We start from the raw sequence: 16,541 nt of genomic DNA, 5'->3' as shown, positions 1-16,541 counted from the left end.
AGCTAAACGGGAGAGTTGTTTCAAATGTGGAGATACCATCAAGCTATTTTCATGGATGCAGTTTGCTCTGGAAGAATAGGGGAAGGTCCCTCAATCAAATTGTTGATAGAAGATCAAAACTATTATTTTCCTGCTGGTTTTCATGACTCAAAACCTTTCAAGAAATGTATTTCTGGGTTTTAACCAAGGTTGCTCAGCTGTGTGGGGGCCTGGTAGGAGTTCCGGTGTGATAGTCCCTGGTGGACTGTGAGCTTATTAGACCCTGTGGCTTTGATTCTCTGGCAGCTCCTTCCTTTGACTGGGGCTAGGAGACTCAGCAGCTGAAGTGGTGTCTGGATTCAGGGAATGTCAATTGATTTTTTTAAAGGCCTTATTTTTAATTTTTATTCAATTACTTTATTTCTAGAACCTCCCTTTTTTAAAAAATTGTGTTTGCCACATTATAAATTCTCCTACAGCAATTCAAATGGGAAAAAAGTTAAGTTTGGATTTTTAAGAAATGTTTTTGTTTATTTAAGAGATACTCTTAAAGATTATTTGTTGTTTTAGTCAAGTTCCAACAACGAATGTTAGAGGTACCAGAGAAAGCCATAGAATTCCCCTTCCTGGATAACTCATTTTTGCTCTTGTTTGCCTGCATATGTTTTAAGATTTTCCAGGGTGGTTATTTCTATTAAGGCACATCATCGGTGGAATTCTGAAATGCAAACCAGTTCTTTGAAAGTTTTGATAAATCTAACTTTTTAATAATAGGAGAGTTTCAAATGCCTTCACAGCCACTTGGCCATCTGTAAATAAATGAAGTTCAATGAAAAAAGTAGCATAAGGAAGCTGTTTCAGTTACTATTTCCATTTTATTCATTCACATCATCAGATTTCAAGATGGCAAATATGGAAAGAGTGTGAGAATACTCCTTTTTAAAAAAATATTATGTTTTGAAACTTGGATCTGAGTTCAAACACTCAATTTAAAGGAGACTTACGATTCAAATGTGAGTTATTTATTGTCTTTGTCAATTTCCAGAATTTTAATTTATGTTGGGATAAAGCAAATGCAAGCTACACTTGAACAACAATGGGGCACATTCTTCTCTTTGATTTACTCATTCTTCAAGTAGAGGCTCTTATGTTCTATGTTTGAGACTATGGGCGCTTAATCCCGGGTAGACATGGATATTAGAGTCTCAGCTTATTATTGTATCCTGATGTCCTCTCTTGTATATATGTTTGATCATTGGGTTACATTTATATCATCTGAAATGGAAGTGATTCTGATTTACAACTCAAAATGTGCCTGACTAAGCCAAATGGTGAACATTTCATTATTTCCGTTTTATGGGTCATGTCTGAAGGGGTTTAGCTCAGAAAATAGACCACTGCTCGAAAGGAGGAAGTCTGTTCCCATGAGGCAGTAGGTATGGAGTCAGCAAATCATGGCACGTTCACCCCCAGAGTGTCAGGGAAACCATTTGTTGCAGCCGCCAAAGTCAACCCATCCCACTGGCATGCACACGCCTAAGTATGCACATCAAACTTCTATAGATAGACAGATGACACAGTTAGCAAAGTCCTACCAAAGAAGAGAGAGAGCCCGTATCACAGTGGCGGAGTGAAGCTGTGATCCAGGCTCCTGTGTTTTTTCCTTGCTTTCTCTCTCTCACATATCTTTTTCCAGGGCCAATAGCAATACAGATTGCAAATAAAGAGAGAGGAGCAAGCAGAATGTGAGTGTGTGTGTCTGCGTGTGTGTCTTCTCTGACCATAGGCCCTCAGAACTTTATTCAATCTCTGGCACAATGCAGCCTCTGTAGAAAAGATGTTAAGAACAAAAAACAAACATGAAGATTTGGGAGCAGGCTGCCAGAATTATTAAGAAAAACATTCAGATGATGCCATTAAAAACATATGGGGATTCTATAAAGCCCTGAAAAGAAAATGTTTAATTATGTGCCGTATGTAAAAGCCATCACGTTTAGATTAATACTAGAGACTGAAACTGCGTGGGGCTTAAGTAGTCCATAGTGATGCATCAATCTCTTTACTCCTTTAAAAATAATGTTTTTCTTTTGCTGATGACAAATACCTTTCAAACTGTTGAGATCATGCTGCTATAGTGATACATGGAGTTTAATGAACTCCAAAGTCACTAACAAAAGTTTCCGAATTAACTTTTCAAGGTTGTTGAGTTAGATTTCTTTCTTTTCTTTTTCTCCTATAACATTCCTGCTCACTTCCTTCTGCTAACAGGAATTCCTTCTCCCGCTCCTTCTCCAACATACAAAGGTTGCCTATGCTGGTGGCCAGCATAAGAGCCTGGTAGGTTGGTTAGCAATATCCAGTTTTGAGAAGGTTTTCCATTTTAAGAAACTGTAATGATCCATTGCTTCACTTTTAAGTGTTAATAGTTACAGTGGCTTTGATTTCCATTGTTAATAGCTCACATTAGAAGCCTGAAGAAATACGAGACTCGTCTCTTTTTAATAAATACAGAACCAGTTTTCTTTCATTTGAATGTGATGTGTTTTAGGATCACCAACATTTCCTTTAGTTCTTTGCAAATGTGTAGAATCATTATTTTATATAGCTTTGTGTGTGTGAGGAGTGGCACAACAAGAAAAAAAAATAAACCTTTGTAATGAACAGGGCTTCCAAACAAGCATGCTGACATGCTCTGGGTAAATATAAGTCAAAATTGCAAAAAGTAGTCAGGGCTTAGTTACCTGAGTACTGCACTCACATACTCATACAAGTTTAAATATTGAAAAGTTGATTTGTAGCTTCTCAGAATTAAAAAAAATAGGGTACAGATACAAAAAATAAAACAAATTGTATAGAAATGAGAATAATAATATAAGCAGGCTGTGCATTTATTTGAAAATCTTTACTCATCTTAAGAAGGTCAAAATGTGTTCTGCTGACACTATTTCACTTTAGGGAATTTTATGGACTTAAGCACTTGAAATTTTGATCCTCATTTATTGGACCAGGCTTCTTTAAGTAAACATGTGGTTTATGAATCAGTGGACAGATTTGTTGCTCACACTTGAATGTGTCAAAACGTTTTCCTAAGTGTCAGTAGGCCTCATTGCAATAAAAATGTAAAACTCCTCCCACCTCCTTCATGTCTGTCATTTTGTATATTATATATATGATTGAAAGTTACAAATGACCAAAACTGATCTTTTTAATACAAATGGCACTCTCCAGGAACCTGACTGGTTTACTCAAATGCCTATCTGGAAACAGGCTCTCCGACGGCCCAACGTTGAGGGTTTTCGATTCAACATTGAACATACAGGGGTTATTTCAAATCCAATCTAATTCTCAGTGATGGAATCCTGAGTCAACTGTTCTTTCAGTGTTTTCCTCCAGTGCATTTGTTTCTGTGTGAGAAAACTTTACTGCTGTTGGTTAATATCCAGCTACTTTTTTTTTGTTTTCCTTCAAGACAGAGTTTTCGCTCTTATGCCCAGGCTGGAGTGCAGTGGCGCGATCTCGGCTCACTGCAACTTCGCCTCCCGGGTTCAAGTGATTCTCCTGCCTCAGCCTCCAGAGTAGCTGGGATTACAGGTGCCCACCACCACGTCCGGCTAATTTTTGTGTTTTTAGTAGAGATGGGGTTTCGCCATGTTGGCCAGGCTTGTCTCAAACTCCTGACCTCAGGCGATCCACCTGCCTAGGCCTCCCAAAGTGCTAGGATTACAGGCGAAAGCCATCACGCCCAGCCGCATCCAGCCACCTTTTACAAAGAGCCACCTGTTTCTGAGTTTACACAGGATATGTTGGATTTATGTAATACAGTAAGATCAATTTAATATGCTTTTCCTTAAGTAGAATGCTACCTGGAATTACTTTACTACCTGATACGTGCTCTCTTTTTGGAGACAAAAAACAAAACCAAACAAAAACACGTCAACCCTGACTTAAGTTAGCTTTAAGGTATATCATTACTCCAATTTCTTCTAATATGCATTAAAGGCTATATACTCTCAGTATGAAAAAATAGCTGTCCTGAACTCCCTACAGTCCCTGTTATTTACAATGTTTCAAAGCTTTAGAATTACTACAAAAGATTTACTCATATAGCAGAGCATGTAAAATTTAAAATCAATAAAGTATATAAATTTTGCTTGTCTCCTTGAATTGATTCCTTACTCTAATAGCTCAATACTGTAATACCATATACTTTTTTATTTCCAATGTCATTACCCAATAATAATCTCTGGACTTTCTTGCCACCGCTCTGGAGCAGTTTGGAATTTCTGACAATATTCTTCACAGACAGTTTTCATAGGCAATTATTACTCATTGCACAGCTTCTAAAAATGAATAAACAGATGAGAAATGTAAGTTTATTTCTGTGATATTAGAAACTCCATTATTTCTTGATATGGTAAATATAGCTTAGTATTTGATTTTGAGGAAGATTAGAGAAAGATTTGAATTTGGAATGTCTTAACAGGGATAGATTAATCTCACAATATGTCTTTTTTTTTTTTTTAAAACAAGAAGTATGCAGTTTAGTTTTCTATAATTTTCTAACCTAAGAGTTCTCCAGGCTATAGCTTTGCTTGGAGATGGAAAATAAAACAGCTAATGTTGAGAAGGTTAACATTTTATTTCTGATACTCATTTTTTAATTCTCTGACAGTATTCACAAGGATAAATTCGATCTCATTACAGAACTTACTAGTGTTTTGCAGAGTGAAACAAAGCTCTCCTTAATGGATTTAGAAATAAAGATAGTCCAAATTAAAGCAAGAGAGGCCGTGAGCAATTACTCCCCACTTACCCTTAAACTCACTAGGGTTGTTGTTTGCTTAAATCATGGTGGTATCTGGGTCCCAGTGCTAAAAGGATTGAGCTGACCTTGGTTTCTTGAAATGCAAAATGTCAAATCCAAACATGCTGGTGAAATCTAAACTTGCTTTCACTTCTTAATGGCCACTCTTAGCCTGTGAAGAACGTAGACTGATGATTGCTTACTTAGGCGTGAAAACAGAAAAGAGTGTCCATGCTTGCGTCAGGTATTTCCACTTGCTAAAGCAGCCCTTTCTAGCCAATGTTTTTAATTCTTCCTTTTTAAAGTTTGTTTAGTGTAGTGATTGACAGAGTCCTCTGCAAAATGTCAGAGGATCTTGATTTGAATCCCAGCTCTTTTATTTTGCAACTCTTTAACACAGAGTCTACACTTGTAAAGTGAGGATTAAGGACTTTGGTCCTACCTCACAGGAAAGTTGTAAAGTAAGCACAGTGCAATCTGCAGGACCCTGTACACATTAAAAAGTTTAGTTTCCACATTCCTATATTCTCTTCCACCTGGGCTAATATTTAGTTCCAAGAGAGAAATTTCTCATTGATAGGTTCAGGGATAAGATGCCAGATAAAATTCAGAATGCTCAGTTAAATTTGAATTTAAAATAAACAGCAAATATATATATATATTTATTTATTCATATACATACAGGTATGTGTATATATTTATTCATATACAGATATGTATGGGTATGTGTGTGTATATATGTGTGTATATATATATATACACATATATTACACTAATATATATACATATATATTCATATACAGGTATGTATGTGTATGTGTATATATGTGTATATATACACACACATGCATACACATACATACCTGTATATGAGTATATATATGTGTGTGTATATATATTATAGTAAGTATGTCTCATGCAATATTTGGGATATACTTGTATTGAAAAATTACTTGTTTATTGAAGAATCAAATTTAACTGGGCCCTGTATTTTTATTTGCTAATTTGGCAACTTAGGGGTTCTGGTTAAAAAACATTTTTTACATTGCATAGATAATAAACCGCCTAAAGAAGTTTGGGAATGGATACACAGGGGCCCTTCATGCTTCCATGTCAGTGCCTAAGTACTTAACCCGATGTGGTAGTTGTGAGCATCTGTTCTTTCATTAAGCACATTTGCAGTACAGAACCCAGTATGTAATTTGTAAAAGCACAAATTAAGCCTATCTTCCTCTCCCTCCAGAGAGAAGTTCTCTCTTAGGAAAAAAAAAAAAAAATTACCTGCAGTAATGAGTTTTGATGGTGAATATCTTCTGGAATGCCATTGGCATGCACTGATTCTTCTTGAGGATCCTCTCTCCTAACCAGAAGAACCAGGTTGTATAATCTGGAGAAACTGCTGGAAAGGACTAGGCTTCTCTTTATAGGCCCCAGAAAGGAGGACAGAGGCACTTCCCAAGATCCTTTATTGTCCTTTGCCTCCAGTACCCAAGTGTTTGTGTGGCTCCCGCTGGTGTTTTGCTGAGCCTGTCTGGAAGGGCAAATTGCTTTTGGATGCATTTCTACTTAATATATTCATCATCACATTTGTTTGTTCATTTTCTATAAAAAGAAAAGATAAAAGATCTCCACTGGGCTGACCTTAATTTTAATTTTTCAAAGTGATGACGTTACAAAAATCATCTATAACATGATGTCATACTCGTCTCCTGACATCTGTTATGTTGGGGAAGCCTTGCAAACACAGCTAATCAGGATTGTCTATTTTTAAGTCTTCAGATGCTGGATCTGGCACTAAATACTGGTTCTTTACAAGTATGTACAGGTATGGGGTAAATTGCGTAAATCAATTACTAAAAACATTCACTACTTCAGAGCACTACTTATAAAATCTGGCCAAGTGCCAGGTAGTTGTCACACGCATCAGAAGATTGATTACCTACCTAACTATTCTTTTTGGTTTCTTTTGCCATAATGATTTACACACACCGTCCATGTCTATTCCTTATACTGTTACCTTACATTGTTCTTCTCACATTTACATCCATATGATCATGTATAATCTTTTCTAAATGCCCAGGACTAATATGCCTGGGTTAGTGCTGATGCCGAGATCACCTGGTCATGGCTGAGTGGGTCTAGAGAGATCTGGTTTACTTTTCTGAGGTCACTTATCGTACATTGGCTCTTAAGAGTTTAAACCTATTGTGCTTTAAAGCTGTAGGTTTGCTCACTATGAACCAAGGCAGAAGGATGCTAAGTCTATTATTATATCAATAGTGGGTCTGATATAGACTGAGGATTCATATTAACTCCACGTGCCTCCAAAAAGGCAACCTAGAGTCATGACTAATACGTGGAAATTGGTGCCTCCACCCGCAGCTGACCCTTTGGTCTCTCAAGAAAAGAAACTAGAACTTTTTAAGGTCTGAGATCAAGATCTTACTTTTTTTGTTTAGTAAGTATTTAGCAAATATTTTTGAAATAATTTGCCATGAGAAGCATGAACATGAGCTGCATGATTGAGTAAGGATGTAATTGTAGCTTCCACTTGCCTCTCAACATGGAAATGCTAGAAGTTTTACTTACAGGGTTCAAAAACAGGTATACAGTCATCCCTCTGTATCTGTGAAGGATTGATTCCAGGACCCTTCACAAATACCAAAATCTGCAGATGCTCAAGTCTCTGACATAAAATGGCATAGCATTTGCACATAACTTATGCATATTCTCCTATATATTTTAAATTATCTCTAGATTACTTATATTACCTAATACAATGTAAATAGTTCTTTTACTGTATTGTATAGGGAATAACAACAATAAAAAAATTCTGTACTTATTCAAGGCAGACACATTTTTCCCCCCTAATAGCTTTGACCTGTGGTTGTTTGAATCCACAGATATGGAACCCACGGATATGAATAGCCGACTGCATTAAGGTGCTACCTGGAGCAGTGTTTCTCAAACTTTAGTGTGCATTAGAATCCCTGGAGTTCTTACTAAAACAGATTCCTGGGTCTGACCAACAGAGTTTCTCATTCAGTAGGTTTGGTAAAGAGCCCAAGAACATACATTTCTAACAAGCTCCCAAGTGATTCCAATGCTGCTCTGGTTTGATCCACACATCTCAGACCACTGACCTTCACACCTCTGGAGACACTAGGGCATCTGGAGAATGATGAGAACATTTTGGGTTAACCACATGAAATGGAACTTTAAAGTCTCTCCTCCAATGAAAAATTACATGCTATGGGCTCTGTCTGGCCTTCTTTTTCTTGGGAATGGACACCAAAAACTAAAGGCAGCCTTTCCTCTTGGATAAGAGATGATCATGTTCAAATCACAGTGAGTATTTACCAATCACTTCTTAAAGGACAGAAATACAAAAATAATCAAGACACGCACCCTGAGCTTGGTAAGCTCAAAGTGCAGGGTCTCAAAATCTGTTAAGGAGTAGGGAAGTTTACAAGCTACGAACAAAGAGATAGTCCTGCTGTTTTTGACCCTCTGGCCCCAGAACTCTGGACCCAACCAACCTAGGTCTTTGATACTCACCCAACCTGTTCAGCCACAGTCATCTTTGGTACTTCTGTGTCATCCCTCCAGCCTCACCTATCTTCTCAGAGTTGACCCCATTGCCTCTGGCACTCTTACTAGTAATATTAATGATCAGTATTGTCCTTCTCATTTATTGAGCTTCATCTATATGACAGACCCTGTGTATATGCTTTAATTTCACAGCAACTCAAAAAAATTGGGTGATTTTATCTTGCTGAACATATTGGCAAACTGAGGCCCAGAGTGATTAAATGATCTGGCCACAGCCATGCAATTGGGGTGGGCACAGAGCTGGACTTTAAAGCTTGTTTTGCTACACATCTGAGCCACTAAGTCACACACTCTTAGCACTTTTCCACATAGCCAGTCATTTTTTTGAGATTAAGATTTTAAGTTTTTATAAAAATGGCTAGACAATAGGGTAACACAATTCATTAAATAGTGACCTGTGTTTGTATTTAATAACATGGAAGAATAAGGATAAGAGAACCGAAATGAGAAATGAGATAATCCAAGCAAATAATGACATTTCATTTTTGAAAGCATTACATACTTACTGAGGTGTACCAGAGCTTCTGTATTAATGACCTGTCTTAATGATCTCAAAACCCTTTAAGGTAAGGTCCATATTAATGTTACTAAATGGGAAAGATACAGCCTCCATTCCCTTTTTGTGAGGACATTGGAGCTTAGAGAGGGTGTGGCTCAAGAAAATAGTGGAACGAGAGCTAGAGGTCAGATCCTTGGTGCCCATTACACTGTCCTGGAAGTCCAAGGATGAGGGAGGTTGGGAAGGGTGGGAAAATTAGTATATTCATCAGGACACTTGTGTTTGCAAAAGAAAAATGCCAAATTCAAATTTACTTGTGAAAAATAAAAGACAAAGATTTTACTGGAGAAGTAACTGGTAGTTTCAGGGAAGGTTTGGCTTCAGCAGTGTTGAATTTAGGGATTCAGTAATGTCATTAAGACTCAGACTCTCTTTCTATCTTGTTCTATCTTGTTCTTTTGCTTTCTTCTCTGTTGGTTACATTCTCAGATCACCTCTCTTCTTACTGTGGTTCTGGGCAGCTCCAAACTAATAAGAAAAGCTTTTCTCTTCCCCAGTGATTTCCACAGAAGTCTTGAATGTAGACTTTGGCCTGGCTTGGGTCGTGTGCCTAACCTTGAACCAGTTGCTGTGGTCAAGGGATGAAATGCTCCTATTGGCTAAGCATAGGCCATGTGCTCTTTGTTGTAGTCTGGGATGAGACAGGATGGAGTCAACCCTACCTGAACAACATGCCTGAATGGGCAAGGGGAGATTATCTAAAGGAAAACGGCTGTTGTTGCCAGAAGATTGGAGAATGGATGCTGAGCAGTCAAAAATCAAGAGCATTTGTTTTAGTGAGCACTAGGAAAAATGGGCAAGGGAGTCTTCCTGAGGTTTTGCCTTTAAAAATTCAAATTGCCTTGTGGTACGTTTCATCTGATTCAGTGGGTGGTTGTTGGGGCAAGAGGCCATGCTGGTTCTGCCCTCCTCATCTTTTGTTAAGATGGGCTCCTCTTAAAGCAAAGTCTTTGCCAAGAGCCAAATACTGAATTGGGCATTTTACATAGTACAAACCACAGTATCACAACCACACTGTTTGTGGAACTACTTTGTATTCCTGACATTGAAGAGTAGTGATTTACCATCTAATTTGATTGTGACTATACATAGCTGTTCATTTACATACAATTTTGTGTATTTAAATGGGTTCCATTCAGCCAGTAGTTCCATGTCAAAGTTCATATATCTTTGATACATACCGGTTTAATGTCTCAAGGGTTAAATGGCTGAGGTCCTCACAAAGTATCACATTATCAGTCTCTTTGTCTGTAAAATGAAGGGCTTGATGAGATTCATTCTAAGATTTACTCAAAGTCCAATATAATATGATTCTATAGTTTTAAGGTTCTGGATAGATCATAGCAGTTGTTTTTCAAACTGGACAAATATTTTTCTACTTTTAAAAATGTGCCTTGATTCTACACAAAGAGAAGCATTCTCATTTATTTAAAAAATTCGTTGTAGAAAGGAAACAGAAAAGTCAAGTAATTGTTACTCTGATTGTCAAATTTAAGATGGAGTTTGTATTAGTCCTTTTTCACGCTGCTGATAAAGATATATCTGAGACTGGGCAATTTACGAAAGAAAGAGGTTTAATGGACTTACTGTTCCACATGGCTGGGGAGGCCTCAAATCATGGCAGAAGGCAAGGAGGAGCAAGTCATGTCTTACATGAATGGCAGCAGACAAAGACAGAGAGAGCTTGTGCAGGGAAGCTCCCATTTTTAAAGCCATCAGATCTCATGAGACTGATCTCACTATCACAAGAACAGCACAGAAAAGACACGTCCCCATAATTCAATCACCTCCTATCAGGTTCCTCCCATGACACGTGGGAATTGTGGGAGTTACAATTCAAGATGAGATTTGGGTGTGGCAGCCAAACCATATTAGAGCTATTCTTAGAATTATTATGAGAATCTGTAAAATGTGAAGCTGGCAAGGAAACAAGCAAACAAACAAGCAAAAAACTGGGGTACAGTGAAATATACAGTACATATAGTTTTATATATATGAGGCTTTGAATTAATGGGAGCTGGGTTGCCATTGGCTACCATGGTTCTTAATTTGGTGCCCAGACTCAACAATGAGTCCAGTTGCCAGAATTGGAGGTTAGATCCGTAATCCCAGGAAAAAATTCTGCTAAACTTTATTTTAAAAAGCATTTTTAGGAGAAGGTTTTTGGCTAGCTGACATCTTATTGCTCCCCTTCCCCCAGGAATCTAAGTGCCTTTAAATTAAATTGGAGAACACCAGTACCATACCTGTCAGCTGTTTTCTTTCTTTTTTTTTTTTGAGACAGAGTCTGGCTCTGTCTCCCAGGCTGGAGTGCAGTGGCACGATCTTGGCTCACTGCAAGCTCCGCCTCCCGGGCTCGCGCCATTCTCCTGCCTCAGCCTCCCAAGTAGCTGGTACCACAGGCACCCACCACCACGCCCGACTAATTTTTTGTATTTTCAGTAGAGATGGGGTTTCACCATGTTAGCCAGGATGGTCTCGATCTCCTGACCTCGTGATCAGCCTGCCTTGGCCTCCCAAAGTGCTGGGATTACAGGCGTGAGCCACAGAACCCAGCCCTGTCAGCTGTTTTCTTAACATAATTTTAATTAAATAGCTATGCACAATTTGATGTTTAGTGTCTGACTTCTCTGTTGGAATGTAAATTCCTTGAGTGCAAATGCTATTTCTCTATTTACTTATTTTTTCTCTCTTTTTTAAAACTCAAATGTATCTGAATATTTTTAAGTTACTGAATCCCTAGTACCTACCACAGTTCCTGACTGAATCAATGGATGGAAATCTTTAGGCTTTCACTGGTCTCTTCTTATTTTGGGAGTGTCTTTGTGAGAAACATAGCTGCCACCAATTCTGGCTTAGGGGTTCTTCTACTGTAATGTTTAGAAAATAGCAGTCATTCTAGAGGTTTTTTTTTGCATAAGATTATCGAAAAACTTTAGGGTTCAGGGTATGTTTTAGGCTGAGTTGAAGAGAAAAATAGTCTATTAGAAATAGTCTAATGTATAAGCCCTAGAGGACATTTCCTTCCCTGCTCCCTCTTATAGGACAAGCTAGCAATATCTTTTTTCCCCCTTATAGTCTAAAACGTCTACATGCTTAAGCACGTATTGGATAGGTATACACAAAATTCAAAGATACAATCTGCTTAAAAGTAGTAAGAAAATTACCATGCTTAGATAAATCTATTACCTTACAAATGAAACTAGAAGATCATGAGCTCAACTATTGACAATTTCTAATTGAAATCTAACAGCCAGGCAAGGTTCTTTAGCTCCATTCCCTCTCCATGCCAAAAAGCTCATCTGGAAGTAGTCAACAAGATTTAAGAGGTGGTGGTGGCCCCTTTATCACCCACTTCTTGGTTTCCCTGGAGCTTCCTGCCCGGGGAATGATGATGGTAACTGCTTTTTTTTTTTTTTTGGTCGTATGATCCATGGAATTTTAGGTGTTTTTTGATCACCAATGGATTTCATCTATAATATTATCCATGATGACAATGGATTACTTTCAACTGACTGAACTGATCGGTGACCTGAAAGGAAAGTTCCTATTGCTCATGCCACAGAGTATATGATTTCCTACCATCCACATGGACCTTTTTCATTTGCCTGCATGTTGCAATATTTATTGTCGTTGCTTAGGTTTTTTAAATTTAGGTTATGATTTCAGTGCTTTGACTGATCAAAAGCAACTAGCATTCTTTTTTCGTCTGTGGGTCTGCCCTTAAAAAATGGACCTAAGGAAAATAGTAATTCCCCAGGAAGATGTTCATCTCTATTTGACTTTGGGAACACAGATAAAACTATTGCAAATCCTGCAAACATGTGACGGAAGAGAATCTATAGCAGATAATTAAGAGCTGGGTTCTGGAATTGGAAAGACCCAAGCTAGAATCTTGGGTCTGTCACATGCGGTCATGGTACTAAGGGTAAGTTGTTTGACAGCCCTGAGTCTCCGAGTCAAGAGAATGCATGCTTAGCACAGGGCTTTGGTTACACAGTAGTAAATGGTCTATAGATGTTACCTTAAAAAAAAGAACGTTCTTTTATTGCTAAAAATTTACAGATAACCAAAAGATCTTGAAAAAAATGGGAGAAATTGAGTATGCTATTCATAGTATAAACAATGAGATATGATCTATGTAGAATGAAAATAGAGTTATATCTGAAACAAATTGCTTTCTTGTTTAAAGATACTCTTAATTTTTGCTGAGGGTCAGTTTAGGTAATGTCATATGAAAACTATTCACATATTTTCTATCAAATAGTGGTAGAAAACATTATCCAGTATCTTACTCAGAGTCTCTTAAACAACAATCCATAGAAGTCCTTTTTATCAGATAATGAGAATTATATATAACATACTTCCTTTCCTTTTCACCTTGTTTTTCATGAAGTTGAACATTAAATTCAGTGCTCAAATGACCATATTGTCAAGGTTTTGAGTTTTTTTCCTTAAATACTTCTCATGAGTTTTGGACTTCTATTTGACTAGTCTTAGTGTTTATGTGTATTTTATCGTGAGATGCCTGAATTATTTTAGGAAGAAGGAAGTTAGATTATTTAAGAGATGCTTCCTAGAGCTTGTCCATAATGTTTCAGCATTTTCCCCCCAGTCAGACAAATAAAAAAATTGGTATTTGAAAAATGCTTTGAACTCTTTCAGTGGAAAAGTACTATGCAATGTTAATACATGTTACATGTTAATATATGTAAAATTTATTTTTATAAGTACAAATAAATCTTGCAAGATATTTTTACAAAGATGCTTCCCTCTGGAGTATGTGGTGGAATGAGAGATTCTAAAATGTTTGTCACTTTGTGATATTTAGGTGTCTTCAAATTTTAATCTTTTGAGCTTAAATTGTTAGGCCCATATGTACAAAGGACTTCATCTGAAAATGATGCCTAGTTTGAATGCAGATGACAATGCCTCCTGTGTAACTCACATTCTCTTCTGGAGTCTCAGCTTGGATAGGGCCCAGGAAGTAGTATGGTATGGTGAAAAAAAAATTCTCATGTTTCAAAGTCAGACAAACCAAGGTTCAGATCCTAACTCCATTACCTGCTAAATAGATTAGCTTTAATTATCTCCCCTGTAAAATGGTGATAATAATATTTACTTTATATGTCTGTACTGAATATTTATGTTGTATCAATAAATGATGACTGCTATTTGCCTAGGCTGCTGGCCCCACAGGAGTTGGCTAGCTCCCAGTTGCTCAGAAACGTGGGCAGACACAATGGAGTGAGTGAGTTGGGATTGTCATAGGAGTATAAAATAATATTGTTCCTTAGGGTCTGGCCTATGGTACAATCCCCTACCAGATCCCTCTTTTTTTCCCTCATGTACTCTGTACCTGCAAGCAGGACCACAGGAGAGCTGCTGCTGTGCTGTGGCGAAATGAAAGGTGAGGCTGGATCTGTTGGGCGGGACCTCTGCTTGGAGCTCCCTACTGTCATTCCCAGAAGGCGACTACTCTCTCAGTTGTTGGATGTGGGTGGAACTGCTGAGGACAGTCTTGATCTGCTGCTGCTTCTTCTTTTAATGCAGAATTATCTAGTACTGTGTCTACCGGGATTCTAAAAAGTTTTTGATTGTTGACCAGTAAGGAAGAAAATTATATTGCTTATTTCTATTTATTTTCTGAGTTGAATTGTATATTGTTGGTAAGCTGATTTAAAAATATACTGGCTCTCAGATATTATAAAGGGATTGCTTTAAAGTGTGACACATAGGAGAACCCAGGACAATATTTGGACCCCTGAACCCATTCAGGGGTTATTTACTCATTCCGTGAACATTCACTGGGCATCTGCTATGTGGCTGGTATTTAAGGTGCTGAGGAAAGGAGAATGAGGACAGCAACTGTCCTATCGCATGCAAGAGGCATTTTTACGATCAAATCTAGCATTGTTTAAAACTGAAAATTATCTTGCTTTGGAACCAGATGCCTGAATGAAAGGAAAGGTTTCGGCACTCAAGGCTTCAGTAGTCGGTGTGGTCACAATTGCTCCTCCATCCACCTGGATTCCTTTTTAGTGAGTGCTGAGGATTTCTGCTTAATTATACATCCTCAAAGCCTCTTCTTTCACATGCTTCCAGCTCCTTGTAGACCAAAAACCTTTTAGTCGCTGACTCCCTCTGTCCCCCAACCATTCACTACTGAACAAATAAGGCAGAATGAGCGTGGAAAAACAAGTTATTTTGTAAAACGATGTCTCTCTCTCTTTTTTTTTTTGACTCTGTGCTTAAGAACTGTAAAAATGTTGCTTGTGTTAGCGTGTCTTTTCCTATTTAGAAAAGATCTCTTGCACTTGAATTAAACAGCTTGTTGTTAGCATATTAGGAATTCTGGAGTTCACTTAAGCACTGGACATTTTCACACTCAAAAATGTAAAGGTATGTGCTAGATTACTGACATGGTTTTCTTATGACCATCTCAACTCCTTTCGCCCTAAAATTAGATTTCTTTTTGGTTTGGGGTAGTAAAGTATGTGCACACCCTTGTAGAATAATTGTGAAATATTAGGTCTGTATTTCTGGATGCGCTAGCCGCTGGCTGTAATCCAATTCTGATGGGAGAGTAAGTTGTGCCTATGACTGGCATTACAAATGCAGAGAAAGTAAAATGACCTCCTGAAAAAAAGAGCAGGCAGTTATTTTTCAGTGGTGGGAAGAGGTTGCAGGTGTGCCTGATGTTTTTAAAGCTCTCAATTATTGATCTTGTCCTAACACTTACAAATAGAACCATTAATGTGTCAGTGTGATCCAGATAACAGATGATTATTGTCCATCTTTAAATTGTACTTAATACTAAAATATATATGTAATGCATGCAAAAAGGCCAGCTTTATCACACCTCCTCAAGGTTTTATAGGAAAGAATTCATTTTTTTCATTTATTTTTCTCTCTGCCTTTCTCCCTCCCCCTCTACCTCTACCCGCTGCATTTATTTCCTCTGCTAATTGATAGAAATTCCAGACTGAGCATTCCAGCCACCAGCTGGCAGACACAAAAAGGACACAACTTACAGTTCTGCAATGGAAACATCTTAAAGCACAATTTTTTAAACTACTAGTAACTATTGCCTTCTAAACTATGCAGCTCATCACCATGAGTGAAGCAAGTTAAAGGACTATAACACCCAGGGATTTTAGTTCAATTTCACTCTAACCTCAATTTTATTACCGTAAGTCCAGTTTGTCATCAGAGAGCTCCACATCACACTTGATGGGCAGATTCATCTGCCTTCACTCTGTGCATGTGGTTGATGCATGAACAGCAAGGCAGTAATACATCTATTTAAACCAAGCCTTGGAATCTGTCCCAAATGACATAATCTGCCATAAGCTGGGAAATCTGGTCTAGACCACAGAATGTTATGGGGTGCACACCTGTTCAGAGAATCATCATCAAAAGGTAGTTAACAGCATTTCATTGTCATCCCGGGGAAACAAAATAAGTCACAATTGGCAGGAGTTGGACCCGGGCCTAGAGTTACTTGACATTTTTATATAACAAATTAGAATAGTTGATAGAATTGTCACAAGGGATCTGTTTTTAAGGTAAGATTGAAGCACTAAT

General features: G+C 37.8%; 1 protein-coding gene across 12 annotated transcripts in view; it reads left to right on the top strand.

The window, feature by feature from the left end:
• Positions 1-16,541, top strand: part of MECOM (MDS1 and EVI1 complex locus) — a 581,780-nt gene that overhangs the window by 133,631 nt on the left and 431,608 nt on the right. For 3 of the 12 annotated variants that reach the window (XM_063662401.1, XM_063662399.1, XM_063662400.1), the window contains exon 1: positions 14,250-14,364. The exons of 4 other annotated variants lie outside the window; for them this stretch is intronic. In XM_063662401.1, the coding sequence (XP_063518471.1) occupies positions 14,262-14,364 (103 nt within the window). In that variant the 5' untranslated portion in view covers positions 14,250-14,261. Of the gene's footprint in view, positions 1-14,248; positions 14,365-16,541 lie in introns of those variants that run through there. 5 more of the 12 variants (XM_063662404.1, XM_063662405.1, XM_063662403.1 and 2 more) reach the window with 3 other exon arrangements.

Source organism: Pongo pygmaeus, chromosome 2, assembly GCF_028885625.2.
Source record: "Pongo pygmaeus isolate AG05252 chromosome 2, NHGRI_mPonPyg2-v2.0_pri, whole genome shotgun sequence".
In the NCBI taxonomy this organism is placed as follows: Eukaryota; Metazoa; Chordata; class Mammalia; order Primates; family Hominidae; genus Pongo; species Pongo pygmaeus.
The sequence above is the reverse complement of the archived record's forward strand: the minus strand, read 5'-3'. Positions and strand labels throughout refer to the sequence as shown.